This window comes from Festucalex cinctus, chromosome 21 (assembly GCF_051991245.1).
Source record: "Festucalex cinctus isolate MCC-2025b chromosome 21, RoL_Fcin_1.0, whole genome shotgun sequence".
In the NCBI taxonomy this organism is placed as follows: Eukaryota; Metazoa; Chordata; class Actinopteri; order Syngnathiformes; family Syngnathidae; genus Festucalex; species Festucalex cinctus.
This window is the reverse complement of record NC_135431.1, coordinates 14333174-14354871: the sequence shown is the minus strand read 5'-3', so window position 1 is coordinate 14354871 and position 21698 is coordinate 14333174. Positions and strand designations below refer to the sequence as shown.

Here is a 21698-nt window from a genome sequence, read left to right as displayed (position 1 = left end):
GGAAATTGATTTCTCGGAACTAACCTGATGTCCTGGCCTGGCCGAGCCTGGACTAGAATTCGTACTTCCAGCTCCTCGGTGCCCTGAAAGACAAACTCGTTGACACATGTACTGTATTGTACAACTAATATTGTATATGCTGCTTTTTTCATGAGCTCAACTCTACCCCTCTGTTTGGGGTGGTAAACAACCTCAACAATACAATCCGCATCACGGTACGCTACATATCGTAATACACGTGCATCCCGATATATTTTTTATGCAAACAGTCATATAATATATATACCCAATTTTATTATGCTGGATGGCAAAAATTTTGTCTTCCTCCAATATTAGTTGCACTTCCAGTTTTCCGCCTTTCCATACTTTTTTATAAAAACAGTCTTATACAGGGTGACACAAAAAACAGGAACTTTTTAACAATCCAATAAAACCTAGAATGATGGAAGAAAAATATTTTATTCCTAGTAATTGAAACCTTAAAACATGCCATATAAGAATTATTATTATTTTTTTTTAATATTACGTCCTATAGATGACATCATCCTATATGGATCCATTGAAATCTGCTGTTGAGATTCCTCATTGACCGCTGCAACATTCCATCGTTTGATTGTAAATGGCATGTTTTAAGATATCAATTACTATGAATAAATTATTTTTCTTCCATTACTATTGGTTTTATTGGATTGTTAAAAGTTCCTGTTTTTTTTGTGTCACCCTGTATATTATACAAATTATATTTTTATTATGCTGGAGGGCAAAAATGTTGTCTTCTAGTCTTAGCTGCACATCCAGTTTTCCGTCTTATATTCCCCAAATTATATTTTTTATTATGCTAAATGGCAAAAAATGTTGTCTTCTTCGAATATTAGATACGCTTCCGGTTTTCCGCCTGGTCAAAATGTGCAATTTCAATTGTGAGGCTTCCGTATTGGTATTTGTTTTGTAAGGAGGCCTGGATTGATCTTGATTTTCTGAGCATGCCCCAATATTAAAGAGTGTGGAAGGGCAAAGTTAAAAACAATTCAATATCTACGGGTTGGTCTGGAATGTATCCCCTGCAAAAAAAACACACCTACTTGAACATGTATTTCTTTCTACCAATATATCCACAAACATGACAATAATACAGTGGTGATGAATGTGATTTTTACCACAGGTACTAGAAATAGTACCTTGCAAAAATCAATAGAACTGCGAAGAGCTGAGTCGACTCTGTTCAGGCTGCGGTTGACATTCCCCTCCACTCGAGTCAGACTTACGTCTTCGGACTCGCGGAGGAGCTCGGTGTCTTCCACCTGAACGACGGCGTCGGCGCCGCAGGGGATGGGAGCGCCGGTTGTCACCCTCATCACCTGGCCAGGCATCACGGTATGGGTGGGCTGCACGCAGACACAAGAGGACGAGCAAGAGTACGCGTCTTCACCGGGAGGTCATTGTTGTCATTCGGAATGTGAATGTGCAACATTACGTTAAAATAGGACTCAATAAAAGAACAAAATAATCTTCTTTGTTTACAAAAGCTTAAATATCTCCCTAATGCAATACATTGCCATTTTTCGGCAAGACTGTTAATGACCCGCGCTGTGTACCTGCTCGCCTGCTTGGGACTCCCCGATGATGAAGCGGTCGCCTGGGCCATCGGCGGCTAAAACAGCAAGACAAACGTATCAATCAACAGTGTTTCGTGGGAGTTTATAATATAGTTGAGTCACTGTATTTCAGTGGGCTACAGAATGAGCAATCAAGAGAACAATGAATGTGATTTGACTAAATTACACATCTTGTCGAACTTTGTAATGTTTTGTATTGTGTGATCTTAACCTGATTGTGGAATGCCAAACCATGCAATGTTTTTTGTATTTTTTTCCAAGTCATGAAATCCAGCCTGAGGTGCACAGACACAGTTTTGTTCCTTCTCCCGTCACCATCCAAGCACTAAAATCAGTGCACATGAATGCCCCTCAGGACAGATGCATAAAACACAGAGAAGACCTGTTGTGTACAGTCTCTCATCTCTACCAGCGAGCACTAAGAGCAGATGCTTTGTGTAAGAGTTTCTTTTTTTGATAAGGTGCCTGGAGCCAACAAGCTGCTGCCCTGCTCACCGGCTTCGCAGATCCCTTGTTGCTCCCCGAGAACTCCTTACACACAATGTCTATGGGAAACGCCTCAAGTGAAGTTTAGACATACTTTTTAAGGTTTATTCATTTGAATTTGTTTTTTAAAAGGTCTTCTTTGATTTATGTTAATTTTTTGTTCCTCATATTGTGGTCAGTATTGAGCCTGTGTACTCTTATATTTTTGGCACTTAGACTGTTACCCTTTTACAGAGTAAAGTAACATAGACTGCTGAAGGTTACACAGTCAAGTACTGCATAAATCATGGGTGTCAAAGATACAGCCCGTTGGCCAGAACCGGCCCGCCAGGGAGTCCGACGTGGCCATTGAGAACAGAACACAAACAGCATATTTTCACTGAAATTAACTGTTTGAAATTGTGTCCACTGGAGTGCGCAAATTTGAAATGTGGCTGTTATTCAGGATTTGATGCAAAAAAAAAAAAAAAAAATGGTGCTAATTTTTGTTAAAAAATTTCAGAATAGTCTGCAATGAGAAAATAATAAATGGGAATATTTTCAGAATGTATGTGTAATATATTGGCATTAAAAAATGGAAATATATATATCTTATTAGACCACGCCCGGCCCAAAATGAGTTTTTTTTTTTTTTTTTTAAAACATCCCTGGTATAAAGTAACAGAATGCTGGAGGTTTATATTGAATATTGTAAACATGGACAATGGAGGTGTTATATAGTGTAAAAATGGATTGGTATAATATATTATATTGTGTAAAATGATTGGTTGAAGTTAAAATCCTCAACCCAATGTGCAAGGTATAAATAATCTAGCATTGGCTTGGTCCTTTTTGGACCCAAAAACGGATTAGTTACTTCACCCGGTTTGGGTTACTTTTGACCCAGCATTTTTAAGAGTGGATCATGGAAGTTAATTTATTGAAGCAGTTCAGTTCAAAACTACATTCTTAAAACTGCTGAGTCAAAAAAACAAAACAATTTGGGTCAAAAATCGGATCAACCTGCTAACATGGGACAATTTGACCAAATTTTCTGGATTGTTTAGTACTAAATAGCTAAATGTTTTTTCTTATAAAAGAACCCCCCAAATTGTTTTGGTCAAAAGAATCCAAAGTTGCGTCAAATTGATCCAAGTTAGTGAGTCGATCCAATTATTGGCCCAGCAGTTTTAAGGGTGTACATCATTTCGTACATGCACCATACAATTTGCATCCTTCACATTTTCTTTTATTACAAAATTTTTGGTGAATGTGTGAAAACTGTCTAACACCACTGAAATCCAGTTGGGTCACATAAAACTAGGGCCAATTTGATCCAACTTTCTGGGTTGTTTTGTCCAAAACAATCTATTTTTTTTTTAGTTGTATTGGGCAAAACAACCCAGAATTTGACCCAAGTAGTGGGCCAGTCGCTTTAGGACCCAAATTGGATTATTTTTGAGCCAACAGTAAAGAATGCTTGATATAAAACACTTTCACAATGCACACAAATCGCAATTTTGACTAGTAATTTCCAAGATGTCATCTTCAATTGACGATGTTTTGTGACTGACAAGGAAGTGCAAGAAAAGCGGGAATCAACTTCCTTACCTCTCACAGCATAGCCATCTTTGACAGAGGCAGGGAAGGGCGGCAGGTTGTCTTTGGCATAAACGTCCTGAGCTAGGACTCGACCCATCCCGTCTGACAACAACAACCAAAACACAGCCATTATTATACATAACATAATTATTTGACATTACAGTATTGTGGTAGAGTACAAAGGCCGGCGGCTAGTAGATAAAGATGAGACTACAGTGGCATTTCAGAGAAAAAGGAAGCAAAGAACGATAAAAAAAGAGAAGTGGATGGAGGGGAAAAAATACCGCCACAAAAATACCAAAAGCTGCTGTGCTGGGCTATATATAGACTGCATCTCATTTCTCTGGGCGTCTATGCAAACGAGACTGATAATATGAAGATGTGATCACTGATACTAGTGAGAACATGTACAGTACGTACACATGACACTGCGGTAAATACCTACATGTGACGTTTCATCACTCGGGATGCTCCCTTTTCCCTTCAATAGTGCAACAGCTTTTTTTTTTTTTAAGCACGGCACAGACTTGTGAATGTCAATACTGTAGCTCAACAGTTTTTGGAGATGAAGCAGTTAGGCGTGTTTGATCAATATTTGTTTTGAAGCTTTTTGTTTATTGTTTGACAGCCATCACCCAAGGGAAAATGTTCATTTTGAACAGCATTTAAGAGATGTGCATCATTGAGCTACATATTACAACATCACACATAGCAATGCTTATACAAAACCACAAATACAAGCATACATGTTTGACCCATAAAAAATATAGTACTAATTTCTTGTCATTCTGAAAGGAATGAGGGCATAATAATAATAATAATAATAATAATAATAAGAAGAAGAAGAATAAGAATAATAAGAATGATAAAATCACTCATGTGTATGTGGTGAATGGACACATCAACAAACACCAATACTCCACTTGCGACACCACCACCACGTCACCAAGCAATCAATTATGTGCCGGAAATGGAAGCTATTATAATCCGTGACATACTTGCACGCACACACGACATCATCACGCAGCATTCCAGCAGGGTTGCTGCTCCAGCTGTTGCCTGTCTAAATATTTCATCTCTCAAATCCCCTCTTCCTCACTGCACTGTCGCCTCACCAGCTGTGCTCTTGCAAACACCCCCTCCCACCCCCTCCTAAAAAAAAAGAAAAAAAAAAGAAACCCCACTAAGTACTAGGGATGTAACGATAAGGGCAATATCGTGATATTGTGATATTAAAACTGTCACAATATCGTTGTCGTCATGTTCACAATATTTAAAATGTACACATATATTAAAAAAGTCAGGTTGATTTCTATTTGTGCAGTTCTAGCACCCTGTAGTTGCTACTTTATTAGTGCAATTTAATTTTCATTAGGGATGTTTTGGCCTTCTATGTTTAAAATGTATGCTAATTGTCAGGTGAATGGGAACCTAATTTGCTTGTGAGGCGATCAATGTGTGCTTGCATTACAGAGTAAGTGCCTCAATATTGTTATTAGAGATTGTAGGTGGTTTATATGCATTGCTGTCATGTACAAAAGCACAATAATGTGCTTTTTTTAGTATGAGCTCTTTTTTTTTAAACAATATTGTGATCTTTTTTAAATATCGCCAACCCTCCCATAATATCGTGATAATTATCGTATCGTCACCTTCATATCGTGATAATATCGTATCGTGATGTTTGGATATCGTTACATCCCTACTAAGTACCTGCTGAGAGGGGGGAAAAAAAAAAAAGACAATACTGCTCCAATTGGCCATTACAGTTTAGTCACAAAATCAAATCAATTAATTAAACATGTTAAGATGTGACTTGTTAGCACAGTGCTTTTTAAGCACAAGTTAAATAAAAAAATACATAAATAAATAAAAAAATGCTCCATTAATAGGTGAAGTTCATAAATTTAATAACATTTTTGGTAGTATAGTTGCAAACAAGCAATTCTAACATGGTAAAAATAATACAAAAAAATTAGAAAAAAAGTGTTCTGCACAAAAAAAAAATATATATTCTGAAGTGGACATAATAATTATTGTATCCATTCAATATATTGCCCAAGGTCCCATGGGAGAGTTGCTCCATGTAGGCGTCTAGTAAATGTAACTTTGTTGGTCTTTTCACACTGCACTTAGCACAGAAATACAAACTCGGTCACGCAGAGTTGACTGCTGCCAGTGCTGTTATTGGAGCATATTGTTGACACGCATATAAGTCTCCATAAGATAAAAATGGCAGTTTTCTGGTCAAAGAAAAGTGGAAATCATTGGTTTTATTTTAGCATACAGTATATTTTAGTATAGAAATTCCAAAGATTCTTAGATTTTTGTGTCGTCCACATTGAACTGTGTGTAAGTACTTTCTCAGCAGGGTGCCCGACTGTGTTTAAAAGCCGTCATGTGGACTTAGCGTTATCATGTGGCTAGGCCACCCTGAGAGGTGTGACAACAAACATCCAAGCACGCACAAACAGATAGGAAGGTGGAAAGAAACATTGCACATGACAGAGGTCGTTGACCTTTGAAAAAGAGAAATTCTCCAGATGGCTCACATTCACCTCTGTAGTTGATAATTTCCGTGCCCAGGACGGCGGTCATCTCCAGCACAGTGATGAAGGCCTTGTCCATGGAGGTGAGGGGGAACGGGGACATGCGGTGTCTTCGGGCCACCTTGGTAATGTCCACAGCACTGTGACCTGAAATCAACAACGGTGACATCACTTTTAACCTCTGACCCCGACACATACAACTGAACCAATCAAACAAATATTTGGACATTTACAAACATCTCAATAAACTGCAGCAATTCAACTCAGAAAGGGAAAGTCATACTGTATATTATATTCACTACACGCAGCTAACCAGATTCCTGAATTCACAAACTCAAGAAATTATATTACATAATAATCAATCAAAATTATTTTTAATAATATAAGAATTAGGTAGGGTTTGGCCTGTGTTGATTATATGGGTTTCACTTTTTAAATAGAACTACTGGAATAAATTATCTGTTTATTTTAGACACAGCTGTCAAAACAAAAATGGGCACTAAATACATTTTTTAGGCTCTTGTCTACATGCAGACTTCATTTTAGGTCTGTGCAACATGTAAAACTTGAGCATAGATTTTTTTTCAATAGTTTTATTATAATTATTATTTAGGGATGTTCAATACCACATTTTTTCTTAGACAGATACCAGTACAAATATGCAACTCTCCCATACAAGTACCAATATTACTTGTACAAAAATAATAAAGATTTTAAGGAAAACTCTATATATCCCAATATAGCATTTTTGGTCTTAAATTGCATGATAATAATGGAAATTTTCGACAGTATTCTATTAATATGTAGTTCCTGATCATAAAACGGCCACAAGAGGGCCGACGTAGGTACCAATTTCTTGAAATAAGGCCTGATATACGTACTCGCTAATCCCTAATTATTATATGTAATTTTATTTGAATTGATAGGTATTTATTTTAGCATTGCAATATATGAAGCAGTCAGAAGAAAGTGTTCAGATGTTCTTGACCTAATTTATTACATGAGTAAAACTCATTGTGAGGTCATCTGTTGCTACAAAAAAACAAAAAACAAAACAAACAAAAAAATATTTGATAAACAGAACATATCTAGCTATCCACTTTAAACAATGACAACACAAACTGATAAACATTGAGTTATTGAAGTTATTCCAGTGTTTTGAAAACAAAAATGTACAATTTTGAGTAAATGGAAAAATACAAGTTGGATATCATCCAACCTTTTAAATAATGGAAGAATAACTCAAAAAAGTGAGGCAACTCTCATTTTTTGAGTTCTGATAATTTATTTGGGTTTACAGTGTGGAAGTTTTGTATGTTTGTCTAATAATATCCCTCTAATGATAGCAAAGGTAAAAAAAGAACAAAGAAAGTGGAACTAATATGTAATCTGCTCTTTATTTTCCTTCTCGCTCCTCCCGCTCTCTCTCGCTCTCTCTCTCTCTCTCTCTCCTCCTCGCTGCCTCCCAGCGACGAATCGGCGCAACGCTTTGATTTGCCTTGACCCAATTTCTTGCCTTTAAACATACACTTACGCTTCAGCAGCACATTCTGCTGCTCAACACGAGGCTTAACAACCTCCTGGCAAAACATCACATAGGCGAGAGACACGCGCGCGTAAACGCGGCGTAACAAACCCACAAAATTACGCCTTGCTTGTCACATCACAAGCGCAAAAAAAAGCCGTGCAGAGAGTACATGCGCTTGATGAAAAGCAACAGGATCTAACGAGAAAAAAAAAAAAAAAAATCTTGAGACTAAACTTCCTGCAGTGAACATTTTGGACTTGGTTTAAAGAGGAGACGCTATAAGTTAACATTGTGTTATTCACGGATTGTAAGGCAAACCAAAACAATTTCATAATTCATCAGGAAAAAAAAAAATTTCCTATCTGTTTCCATTTTGCAGCAATTAGCATTAGAAGAGAGCTAAGTTTCATCATGATTCACAAAACAGTGAGTTAAAGAGCTTTTAGCAACATGGTTGATCTCTTATACTCTGCTGCCACCTGCTGGCCGTTTTTGTAATAACTACCATTGCTTTAAGCATTCTCTTCAGTTCAGAGGCTGCATTAAATGCTCTAGGGTTATTAGGGTTACTATAGTTTGGGAATTTTTCATTTTAGTTAGTTTTGAGTATTGTTTTTTAAATTGTAGTTTTCAATTAGTTCTCAAGGAGGTTCTGTTCGTTTTTATTAGTTTAAGTAATTTAATAAATGCTTCGTTTTAGTTTAGTTTTAGTTAGCTTCAGTATTAGCTTAAATTTTTTATTTTTAAAATGTGTATTACTTGTGCACGGCGATGTCATCTGAAGATGCTTTTCTATTGGCTGCTGCTAGATGATGTCACTTCTACGTGACACTTTCAAACGTCCCTTTTCCGGTTAATATCAAAATAAATCGACTTAAAATCACATTTAAAATCATCCCCAAAGGCTCATGCATTAAGTTAATTACCAAAGACTAAAATGAAGGAAATTTTTGTTAGAATTATAGTTAGTTTTAATTAGTCAACATAAGATGTAGTTTCAGTTAGTTTTCATTTTTTAAAAAGCATTTTCGTTTTTTTATTTTATTTTGTTAATGAAATTGTAAAATATTGCCATGGTCCCAAAAACGTATAAATACGTTTTTGGGACGATGGCAATATTTAAATAGAATGTTTTTTTTTTTATATATATATGTTTTTGTGAGCAAATTAATTAATAATGTTCTGTTGTGTATTCAACATTCGAGAGAACGGTCCGCGTAGCGATGGGACACACAAACGAGTGACAGCGACTCTGAAGTGGAAACATTGGCACTCACTTGATCTTAGGATATTCTCTTTGCTGCTGCATCGCGACTGCACCTAGAGATTGAGGGGGTGGGAGGGGATTGCGGGAGAGAGAGACATAGAGGACAAAAGGAGAGAGATAGAGAGAGAGAGAGCAGTGGAAATTGGAGATAAACAGCGTTGCTATTTTGACACGCTTGAGGAGACAAAAGTCACAACATACTATCGTCCTGCTAGTTGGGAGATTGCAGCATCTCCATCATCATCATCATCATTACATGCCTACTGACATCATCTCTATCATTGCTGCATTGAAAATACGTGACAATACGATCATATGGACAACATAGTCAATGCAAGTGTGCTACAGTGCGACATCAAAAATCGTGTTGCGTTTGGTTTGAGGCTGCACGATTTTGCTCTACAACGATGGGGAGGAGAGCAGTGTTAGTTAAAACTTTTTGTTGGCTTTTAGCTTCTCATTATCATTGATTGTAATGAAAAGTAGCAACATAATAGTAGCAGTAACTAGGGAAGCTTGGAACTGCCAATTTGGAGTGAATAACTTTGACTGGGCTATGTTGTTTGAACAGATTGCATTTTGCAAGCGTATTGCTAAAACGTAGGCTAAGTGCTAAAAACAATAAATTTTTTCCCCATGATGCCAAGAAATATTGACTTGTGCATGGGCAATTAGGGCATTAACTCGTGGAATTATGGGAAAAAAAATTGGCCTACATTTTACCAATACGTTCAAACAACTTTGTAGTACGTTCGAACGACTTAACCAATACATTCACACATATATTTAATCGTTAGCACTTGGTTGCTAACCAATACAGCAGCACCTATGGATGTATATTAACAATTAGCATTCCAATAATAGACTATACAATGTTACGTGCATTATAATTGTCAACTCTAATATTCTGAAACCCTCTAAAAAAATAAAAAGGAAATATATAAATGGTAACTGCCGTTTTAACTAGTGTCACTCAATCTAATTTGTAGGCGCAATGTGAGTAACCATTTTGTAAATAAAACATAAAAATAAAGCCACTTACCAGGCAATTAAGATTTTTCTGATCATACAATTCCATCCATCCATCCACATCCAATTACCACAAAGCACTTCACCTTCAACTAGTTTGTGGGTAGCCTAAGCACACAAATTATTGCATCTGATTGAAATTGATTGACAATAGTAGATGGGATTGGAATTTTTATAAGGAAGCTAATCCAAATTTTAGCCTAATGTCGGCTCTAACAGGGTGACCAGATTTTCTAAATTAAAACCAGGACATTACAATTTTGTTGAAAATCAAATTTTTACTATTTAGAACAAATTTAATTGCTATTCAAGCTGGTGGTGAGCTAATGCTAAATGCCATTGGTTGACACTTTCAGCAGCTGTAAATAAGCCAATGCACTCACCATTATCCAACCTCTCGTACCGCTATGACAACTGTGTGATTGACATGCACATGGCCCAAGCAATTGGCTTGCTGACTGGACTAAAAAAGAAAAAAAAAAAAGAAAGAAACGGGACGGGACCCACGACTCAAAATCCGGACATCTGGCCACCCTACGCTAACATTCAACTAAAACTAAAATGAATGATTCCTATTAGTTCATAGGGATGTAACGAAAAGGGCAATATCGTGAGATTAAAACTGACACAATATTGTTCATGATATGTCGGGTTGATTTCCATTTGTGCAATTATAGCACCCTCTGGTGGCTAGTTTTTTTAGTGCAATTTAATTTTCGCTAGGGATATTTTGGCCCTTGTATGTTTAAAGTACATGCTAATTGTCAGATGAAGGGGATCGTAATATGTCTATACAGCGAGTCAATATGTAGAGGAACTCAATGTGTACATGCATGAACAAGTAAGCGCCTCAATATTATTAGTAGAGCTTGTCGGTGGTTTATTTGCACTGCTGTTATGTACAAAAGCACAATATTGTGCTTATATTGTGTCCTTTTTTTAAATATTGCCAACCTCCCCACAATTTCGTGATAATTACATACATTTATAAATTTTATTTTGTACTAATTTAACCTTGTAGGACACTTACTTACCAATATTAGTATTTCTTTGAATATGTTTAACTGTCATCCTCTCAGCACACGTGGACTCGACTTCTCTGCTTAACACCGATTTCTCACTTATGCAAAAACCTCCCTGGAGTGCCGTCAACTGAATGAGTCAGACAGTGAAGTGCGTGATGCATTTTGTTCAACTCAACAAACCCACTTTACCTCTCCTCCCCTCCCTCACCGCCATCAAACTGGGCACCAAACAGCCAAGGTGAGTGGGCGGGGAGGATGGCCGGGATGAGGTTATGAGAGGTCATGGATAGACGCGGACACTGTCGGACTGCTCGGGTGACGGGATGAGCGTGACGTGGCCCTACAGCCCGTTGAGTTCAATAAATTAAAGGAACACAAACAGGAAGCACAGACTGGACACACTTGGGCTAAACTACAGAGCCGAGACATTGCGGCAAGAAGTGGAGAAAAAGGGGAATAAACAAAAGACTACCAGAGCGGCCTGATGGCAACTACTTGACAGACATCCAACACACCAGACATTGCTAGTGAGAGCAGACTCATGTTAACCGCGCAGACAAAGCGAACAAAGAGACAGACAGACAGACTTTGCATGGAGAGAACATAAGTAACAGACAGAATGAGAACGAGGAGGAGCAGGAGGAGGAGGGTTGGTGCGGGACGACAGAAGGAAAACATAAGAAAGAAAAGAGAGAGAAAGAGAGTAAAAAAAAAAGGGGGGGGGCACAGAGTGGGGCGTTTGTTTTGCGCGCTCCTCGCAGGAGGGTGAGGCAAAGGGCAGCGGGGCGGGTGGGGTTCGGGATAGTTACTCGAGAGCTGAAGGTCCTCCTGCGATCATCTTTAAGCCCCTCCAACCTACACTGGAGCTAGTGGAGATAAAGCATCGAATCACAGGCATCAGTGCATCTGTCCCGGCAACCGCAACACCACAAACAGACACACCGACTGACACACGGACGGACGGACAGGCCGACGGGACAACCCTATAGCAGGAGCAACAAAGTTGAAGGAGTGAAGATAGGAAAAAGGAGGAAGAGGAGCAGGCTGGACTTGGTTGCTTGACTGTAAATCGAATTTAGACTAGATGCTAGACAAGCTAAAACTAGGTCTAAGTTGTGGCGCCTGTTAAGAAATTAGAATATTACATAAGAAAAAATATAAATGTTTTCATATATATATATATATATATATATATATATATATATATATATATTTTTTTTTGTAGGGCTAAGATATTGCCTTCTAAACAGTATTTTGATGGCGTTGATGAATAAATGAACTTTTGAATGAAACTTTTTAAATAAAGTTTTCCTTGATATTTTCCTTTATTACTAAGATGCACCCTAAAAGTTATTCAGGTTAAAAAAAACAAAAACAAAACAAAACAATGTCAGCTCAAAAGAACATGATACCGTTACAACATTCTTATTTGACAGCATCTGAATTCTGACTAACACTTGACATCTCAATGTGACCTGACATTTTAATAACGATATAAAACTTGTGGTTAATGCGGATGCACCAATTCAAACATGACTCGGATCAATAACCTATTTTACTCACAACATAAATTAATTTTTATTATTTACTTTTTGTTACTGCAATACACAACATTTCGAGGTTATGAACAGTCACATGGTACAAGAAAATGCTAATTATTATTATTTATTTATTATATATTTATACATTAGATATATTTATTTTTTTATATATTTATATTTATTTAATTTTTTTTTCCATGTTACCCATGTGACACAATTACTGTAATTCTGCCTTTACACAATGTTCTGACTTTTTGACAAATTTGGAACGATTATTCTAATAACTTATAATAATCTGTTGATTATTTTGATGATGAATCATATTTTTAAAAATATGCTTAGATTTCCATCCCTTTTATCCGAAAACAGATTTTCTTTCTCAAATTGACTACAATTTTTTCTAAATGATTGGTCGGTAAAATGTCACAAAATCGGCTAAAATATTGATCATTCCTCTCCAAAGTTAAAGCGCATGTTTGTAAATCTCTTATTTTGATTCAACACAATGATAATCAGTCAAATGTGAAAATATTCACTGTCAAGAGGCTGAAATTGAGAGGATTTGGACAACTGTTGGTCTCTAAACAATTATCAAAAATCATTCTCAATTAATTTCAAGACATTTTTCAAGTCACACAAGCACAGCCCGTAAAGCGTGAGGAGACGAGGAATGAAAAGAAGATCTGGGGGAGCTAAAAACAGAAAAAGCAGCACACAGATCAAATTTGCAGACACTTAAAAAAGAAGCGCGTATGAAAACGAACGGTCGACAGCTACGGTGGAGCGATTGCATCAGAAACAGACTCGCTATGACATCTACACTGGTAAGCGACTTGGTACGTCCCTCATGGTCTCAGAAAAGTCAATCCTGGAGCCGGACTATACGGCAAGAAACCTCAATGCACGTGTGATGTGATGAAACAAACAAAATTGACTACAAAGACTCCACGAGTCGTGAAAAAGAGAAGATATTTGTGTATGCCAATGAACACACCATGGTTGGATGTTGTGAGAATGTGATGTTGGGTATCAAATATTTCCCTTGCAGCCCCCACGACAACTGGTAGACACTTTGATAAAGTGTCAGAATAGACAGTCAAGATGCAAATGTGAACAAATGCGCACAAACAACAGCTAACGAGTGAGCAAAATACGATTTATATACGAGCGTGCGGGATTTGATTGAGACGACTTTGGACCTATAATACCGGGCCCCATTAATGTGATTCAAGGGCCCCTCAGATTTGCCCTTTACAGCCTCCTTGCAGAATACAAAATAGGTCAGCGAGACGGGGGCGGGCGGGGCTCGGCGGAAATCGATAGCGCTAATAACCATCCGGGTGAGGGAAATGATGGGATGTAACCGCCGTGGTGCTAAGCTCAGCACAAAATAAAAGGGGCTGTCCGACAAATTATGCAAAAAAAAAAAAAAAGGGGAGGGGATTTATCGGAATTCGGGAAGTAGTCTTTTAAAGCGTGACAGAGAGATGGAGGACAGAATGTGTCTGCAGCCAAGTTGTCCTCCCGGAGGAGGGGCGGCAGCAGCCCGGGAGGGGAAACAACTCAAACTAAACTACAGGACAGAAGAGATACTCGATGCACTCGGCATCTGCAGAAAGGACGGCATGTGAATGGTGATGGGGATGAATGAAAGGAAATGCGAGTCCAGATACACTATGTGGACAGAATTCTTAGGAGGGGGGGAGTTCCCAGGGTCAGTCATTTCAAGTGAACTAAAGTTTTAAATACATAGTTCGCTGAGGTTAACGCAGTTTTAAATTGATATTTTATGGGCCATCAGATTAAAAAAAAAAAAAAAAAAAAAAGAAAAAGAAAGAAAAAAACGTTACTGATATTCATCAAAATGCAGAATATCGGCACAATAATTGGTTTATTATCCCTACTCGTGGTGTAAACAATTCATCCTTGTTGCTAGGATAACACTGCTTCTGATTGGTCAGAATTTCTTCATGCGTGCACAGTTTGAAATGAATGTGACATGGGGTGTATTCCGTAGAAATAATAGTTTTAAAATAACTATTTCTCAGATTAATTGAAAATGTCAAAAATGAATGAAAATTTTTTTTTTTTTATAAATTCCTGTATCAAAATTTGGGATTCTAGAGGTCATGTTATGAAATAAGTGGCATTAATTTAATTAAATGTATTTGCTAAGGAGTACATTTCACTAACAATTTCTCAAATTAATTGAAAATGTCAAAAATTAATGAAAAAAAATGAAATGAATTTGATAAATTCCTGTATCAAAATTTGGGATTCTAGAGGTCATGTTATGAAATAAGTGGCATTAATTTAATTAAATGTATTTGCATTTACATTTCACTAACAATTTATCAAATCAATTGAAAATGTCAAAAATGAATGAAAAAAAAAATATGAAATGAATTTGATAAATTCCTATCTCAAAATTTGGGATTCTAGAAGTCATGTTGTGAAATAAGTGGCATTAATTTAATTAAATGTATTTGCTAAGGAGTACATTTCACTAACAATTTCTCAAATTAATTGAAAATGTCAAAAATCAATGAAAAAAAAAAGAAATTTGATAAATTCCTGTATCAAAATTTGGGATTATAGAAGTATTGTTATGAAATAAGTAATTAAATGTATTTGCTAAGGAGCACATTTCATTAACAATTTCTCAAATTAATTGAAAAAAAATAAAAAATAAAAAAATAATTAATTTTATAAATTCCTGTATCAAAATTTGAGATTATAGAGGTCATGCTATGAAATAAGCGGCATTAATTTAATTTAATTTCTTTGCTAAGGAGTACATTTCACTAACAATTTCTCAATTTAATTGAAAAGTTAAAAAAAATTATGAAAAAATTGAATGAATTTTATAAATTCCTGTATCAAAATTGGGGACTAACAGAGGTCATATTATGAAATAAGTGGCATTAATTTAATTAAATGTATTTGCTAAGTAGCATATTTCACTAACAATTTCTCAAAATTAATTGACAATTAATAAAAAAATATGAAAACAGTGGGAAACTGTGAAAAACCACACACTGCATTAAACGCATCACGCAGAGCAAGTTGATACTGTGCTGTGAAAAAGGTGCATCAATTCTTCATTTTACTTAGAATTTTTACATTATTCAAACATGAAATCTGTGAGTGCTTTGACTTCCAATATCATCGTCCAAATACTTTTGTCCACGTAGTGTATTTTTAATGACAGGCCCTGGGAAGAGTGCAGTTAACATGAAAGGCGGAGATGCACATGGCAGCTTTTGAATTTTTTTTTTTTTTTTTTTTGCATTTCCTGTTCACTTAACAGCCATGTGTATCACCAGTGACAACACACACACCTCCCTGAATCACTCTCCAACTTAACCGGGTGTTAACATGTGCATCTGGATCGGAACTCGAAACTCATTCATCTCCAGTGCACATGTTAATAGCTGACGGTTTCTTTGTAAGACCTTCCAAATCCAGCAGTCGATCGACTAAACAATCGAAGATGCTAAATGCTGCATCAGTGTGCGTTATGAGCATGTCAGTACGTGGGATGCCAGTGGCCTGCATGCCGACAGATCGGATAAGAGCTCGGTTAGAAGGTTAGCGGGTTTACCTGGTCCAAGGTAGAGTACCTTGACTTGAGCGTGATGACCTCATCCAGGTGAGCCCTGAATTCTCTCCGTGAGGCCTGGGGGAAGCCACAGGATAGTCACTCACCTTCATGCCACAAACACAATCGCGCACGCGGACGAGCGGGGGGAAACAAGCGTGCGTGAGCAACATACAAGCTGCTCTTTTTCAAACGCAGGCACATGAGCATACTATACAAACATCCACCAATCAAAATCAGATCTACTGTCACATGATACGCATTCAGATTCAGTTGCTCGTCGCCAACAATTAACACGGGCAAACAGAACCAGGACCACGTGAACGAGACCTCAGTTAAGAAGATATCAAAGGCTTAACTCTTTTTATTATTATTTTTCTTTTTTGGGGGTACCATAAGTAGCAACTGCAACAAGAACATCCAAAGTTAGACTAAACACAATATTTTGTGGAATAACAGTTAACTGCAAAATCCACCCGTTTTTATCCATCTCAGAGAGCGGCCATTTTGCCACGAGTTGCTGTCGACTGAAAATGACATCACACAGAGTTGGTCAGGGCTCAAGTAATGGCCAATCACGGTGTCAGGGTTACCTCACTATTAAACACGACACAAAAAGGAGAGAAGACACTCAGTTCAGGGCTCACAATTCACTCCTGCACTCTCTGAAGGTTCCTCTCCTCACCCTCTCTATTTATTTGGTTTTCCACGCCCTTTCCATGCCCCTAGTTACATGGGTGTTCCAACCCTAAAAATGAAAATGCAAGGCATAGTTGGACCACAGTGTACTTGTTTGTCTGTGTGTTGTGTATGTGAGTGTAAGATTGCGGAGTACATATGTGGTCAAGTTTGCATCATTTCTTAACAGAAAACAGACAACCTCAGCAGACTGGCTCGAACCATTCTGCTCCATTAGATGTTGTGGTTCTTCAGCTTTTTGAGTCATCTTCAAATAGCCAGGCTATGTGAATTTGAGTGCAAAGCAAAGCATTCTTCATTGCAAGCAGAAGCAGTTCTTCATTGCAGCAAATGTATGATAACTTATTATTTACAATTATTCCGACACACGGCTCACTTGTTTTCTGAAGCTGTGCCATGATTGGTTGTTAGCCTGAGCCCTGAGCAACTGTGATGTCATTTTCAGTGCAAAATGGCTGCCCCATGAGATGGATAAAAACAGGTGGATTTTGATACTTAACTCACATTCCAGAAAAACAATATTAATCGGAATACCGTGTTTAGACTATAGCCCAACACAACTTTGACTGGCTTTTCAATAACATGTTAAGAATAACATGTTCACTTTTGCTATTAAATTACTAGGGGTGGGAATCTCTGACATGAGGCCGATTCGATATGTATCTCGATACACAAGTTGCGATTCGATTGAAAAACGATTATCTTTCAGAACAGAACGGTTCGATACGGTTCGATTAAGTTTGGGAACGATACAATTTTCGATTCGATACGAATCATTTCAATATTCAAAACTTATAGTGACATTTGTTGCTTGTAAAAATTTATCTTAAAACACCACAAATTTTTACAGTATCTACAAATGTGTTAAAAAAGAACAACAACAATGTCTTCTATATTTTTATATATTGAATCAATTATTTAAATGGACCGGAACAAAGGGCTGGGCGATATGACTGAAAAATGTATCAGTTTAAATATTTATTAGTTGTTATTAACAGTTATAATTATTATTATTATTTTTTTTAATTCAAAATAAGGATCAGGAAAACAAAAGGCTGACAATTCAATGTTAAATATAAATATTTAACCTTTAAAAAGACACCAACACAATTAAACAGAATATGTCCACATTGTGAAGTATTTCAGAAACATAAATTTGAGACATGAAATAAACCTACCGTCCAGCCAAAAGAAATATGAAGCCACCTTATGGAACAATAAATCTATCAAACCCATTTTAACAACTTAATATATCCAAAAATATTTCCAAAAGTGCCCTAACCTTTTTTATCAACAATTTTTGTTTTTAACAATTTTTGTTTTTCTTTGCCATCACATTCATTTTTGGTTAATGTATGATATCTTTTTTGTTTTTTTAATCTGAGACACGATGATGACCACGGAATCACTACTGTTTGTTTTGTTTTTTGGGCTGTCGTTCATTTTGAGTTTGATGACGTAATTGCGGGCACGTCTCAGTTCCCTGCTGCTCATGCTAGTTGTGTACATTGACAGGGAGCCACGAACTGAGAAATGAGATACTTGCAGTGTGCTTTTAGCTTAGCTGGTGTTTGGCTGTAGAACATACCTGTGTCGTTTGAATCCATGCATTGGATCGTCACGGGAGTTATTCTTTTTGGCTCGCGCGCAGTACCAACGCTGGCCCGGGACATACAAGTACAAGAGGACTCGATAGCCATGGGAAATCCAGAGATGTACGGCACCGGCTTCTGCTAACTGTCTCCACTGTTGCATGTTGTCACTCGGTGTGTGCGCGTGCGCCGTGTCGCGTCGCGAGCACGGCGTTGACGGTAGGCGCCCCCCCCCCCCCCCCAAAAAAGGTGCGTAACGTCTGTCTTTCCGTTATGTTTACAACATCCGGGGAATGAAGCGTCTCTGAGCGCTACTTTGCTCGCGCTCTGTAAACACGGAAGTAGCTTGAATAGTGCTGCTACTGAAATGTAAACAAAACAAGTAGAGCACGGTGCAGAACTCCATGAAAAAAAACATAAAGCCTCACTCGCAACCGATTCACAGCAACGCGACATCCGGTCCACAGTTTTACAAGCAATGTATCTAAGGATTCCCGGCGGATTTTGTATTGGTTGACAAGTCTGCTACCGATACGGTCGTTTAGCTCCCCTTGACGACCGATGGTTCGGTCGAATCGGTTTTTTGTCCCACCCCTATAAATTACACAACTGTACAACGTAACCTTAGCGCTCAACATTTTAGCTCACGTCCTGGCAAGTATCAAAGCCGCAGTAAATTATCAATGTTTTTCTTCATTAAACCAATTTTGGCATTACCAACATTTATTTCTCGCTGAACACACACTGCAAAGTAATTAAACTCCAAAAAATGTGTTGTGAGCAGACGCTCATTATCACGCGGCTACAGAAAATCAATGCATTGTGATTAGCGCGGTCATGCCTTTATCAGCTACGGATCACAATCGCTGGGCTTCTGGCCAGATTAATACACACTGACAAGCTGCTCAACACTTGGAGCATTAGCACCAAGCTCATCTTTGGCGCTGAGAGAGCACAGTGTTGTTTTGTACAAGCAATATTCAACATTCAAACATCATTCTTCATTCTTGGTATTTTGTGAATGGAAGTTCAGGCGGTCCTCGATTTATGATGGAGTTCGGCTCCTACGGCGGCAACGGAATTTATAAACGCTGAGTATTGACCTACATTTACAATCTATCATAAATTTTCAAATTTGTGAAATTGTACTAATTCTAAAATGTGAATGTTAGATTTTTGTTTTTTTTTGGTCCAATCAGATATGCTGGTATGTCAATCTAATCTGCCCATGTGTGCTGGCCAATGCAACCTAAACAATTAGCTGTTTCCTTAAAAAGGATCCAAAATGTCAGCATTTTTCTCTCCTATGATTGGTTGGTCAGCGCAAGCCAATTTAAATGAGCTCGATACACTTAAAAATAACCAATTTGACTCACTCCACCCTAAAACTGCTTGGTTTTGGTCAAAAAATTGACCCACCAAACTATGGGCCTTTTTTGTATCACCCCACCTCCCCTCAAATTGGTTGTTTTGTACAAAACACTAGACCTGTTTCTTGGGTCATTTTGACTAAACTTTCTGGGTTGTTTTGTACTAAATGAACCAATTTTGGGGGTGTTTTATACAAAGAGACCCAATTGTTTGGGTTGTTTTGTGAAAAATAACCCAGAAAGTTAAATTAAAATTGCTGGGTTAAAACTAACCCAATTTTGTTTAAAACGTTGTTGTTGTTTTTTTTTTTTTTTTTTTTTTTTTAACAAAAATTGGTTTATTATAGCTTTATTTAAAAAGTTTTTGAACAAAAGTTTGTTTATATTTAACCCAGTAATTTTAATGTAACTTTCTGGGTTAAAACAACCCAAAAAATTGGGTCGCTTTGTATAAAACAACACCCCAAAAATTGGGTCATTTATTACAAAACAACCAGGGAAAGTTGGATCAAAATTACCCAAGCAAGTAGCACCCAAACTGTGTTATTATTATTATTATTATTATTATTTTTACCCATATATAATACACACTTTTACATTGAAAAAAAATCTGATATTGATCTTATATTTTCATCATGTTGTTAGACTCTAAACTTTTGGTTTATGTTTAACCCAGCAATTTTAATGGAACTTTCTGGTTTATTTTGTATAAAACAACCCCCCCAAAAAATGGGTCGCTTTGTATAAAACAACCCAATTTAGCCATCACTGATATATATTCTCACATAAAAAAATAAATAAATCTGATATTGATCTTATATTTTCATCATGTTGTTCGACTGTAAACGGCTCCAGATGATGTACATGGCACAGCTGCGTGCTCTAGTTTTGCATTTTTGTGTTGAACAGAAGGTTTCTATTAGGGCTGCACGATATCGGTGGCCGATAATTATCAGCAATTATCGACCAATTTGATGTCAAACAAATAAAACAGATAATAGAGAAATCTCCCGATAATTATTGGCAATTTGATTTCATACAGATAAACCAGATAATAAAGAAATCCAGCAATAATTATAGACATGCCACGTTGATCCATCTGTTGTGGTTGTGGCTCATATCAATAAAATTCAGCTTCATGGTGCTTTACATACATTGAAACATTGTGCAAAGTTTATACAATGTTTCAATGTATTTGTTAGACTTATAGTAGGACTCGAAAGCATATTTGTATTCAAGTTAATTTTGAAAACAATTATCGGCTTACTTACTTACTTACTTATCGGTTATCGGTATCGGCACCTAAATTATTGGTTAATCGGTATCGCTTGAAAATAGCATTATCGTGCATCCCTAGTTTCTATAATTCAGGTCAGTTAGGTTAAACCCCACTGAAGACCTAAATACTAAATGCATTTCCTGTCAATGAACAATCAAATGAAAAAGAATAAGTGCAATGCTAACTGAGTAAGTCTTCTTGTGTCACGTGACATTGTTGTTACGCTGCTGTACAAACTAGCTCCCTGAGAACCGTTTTCTAAGTCAAAATTGTGTCGGCACCACCATAAAACCAAGGACCACTTGAATGTTTAGTTAGAAGCTGTGAAAAGGTGGACAGCAAGGCAAGTTAGGTTGTACCAGAAAGAACCCAGAAGACGATTTTACATTGTTTACACACAAAAACACAAGAGGAACAGTTAAAATTATGGGAAGTAGACAAACGAGCAGGACAGCACACACAATTGCAGACCGAAGCAGGGAGAAAAATCATGCCAGGCAGATGCGAGCTTGGAGAAGGAGATTAGAGATGATGA

General features: G+C 37.2%; 1 protein-coding gene across 6 annotated transcripts in view; it reads right to left on the bottom strand.

The window, feature by feature from the left end:
- Positions 1 to 21698, bottom strand: part of gphnb (gephyrin b) — a 152342-nt gene that overhangs the window by 6174 nt on the left and 124470 nt on the right. For 3 of the 6 annotated variants that reach the window (XM_077511521.1, XM_077511522.1, XM_077511526.1), the window contains 8 exons: positions 16227 to 16301; positions 11891 to 11947; positions 9038 to 9080; positions 6242 to 6379; positions 3693 to 3785; positions 1596 to 1651; positions 1179 to 1385; positions 25 to 83 (listed from right to left, as the gene is read on the bottom strand). In XM_077511521.1, coding sequence (XP_077367647.1) covers positions 25 to 83; positions 1179 to 1385; positions 1596 to 1651; positions 3693 to 3785; positions 6242 to 6379; positions 9038 to 9080; positions 11891 to 11947; positions 16227 to 16301 — 728 coding nt within the window. The remainder of the gene's footprint in view (positions 1 to 24; positions 84 to 1178; positions 1386 to 1595; positions 1652 to 3692; positions 3786 to 6241; positions 6380 to 9037; positions 9081 to 11890; positions 11948 to 16226; positions 16302 to 21698) is intronic. The other 3 variants (XM_077511523.1, XM_077511524.1, XM_077511525.1) reach the window with 2 other exon arrangements.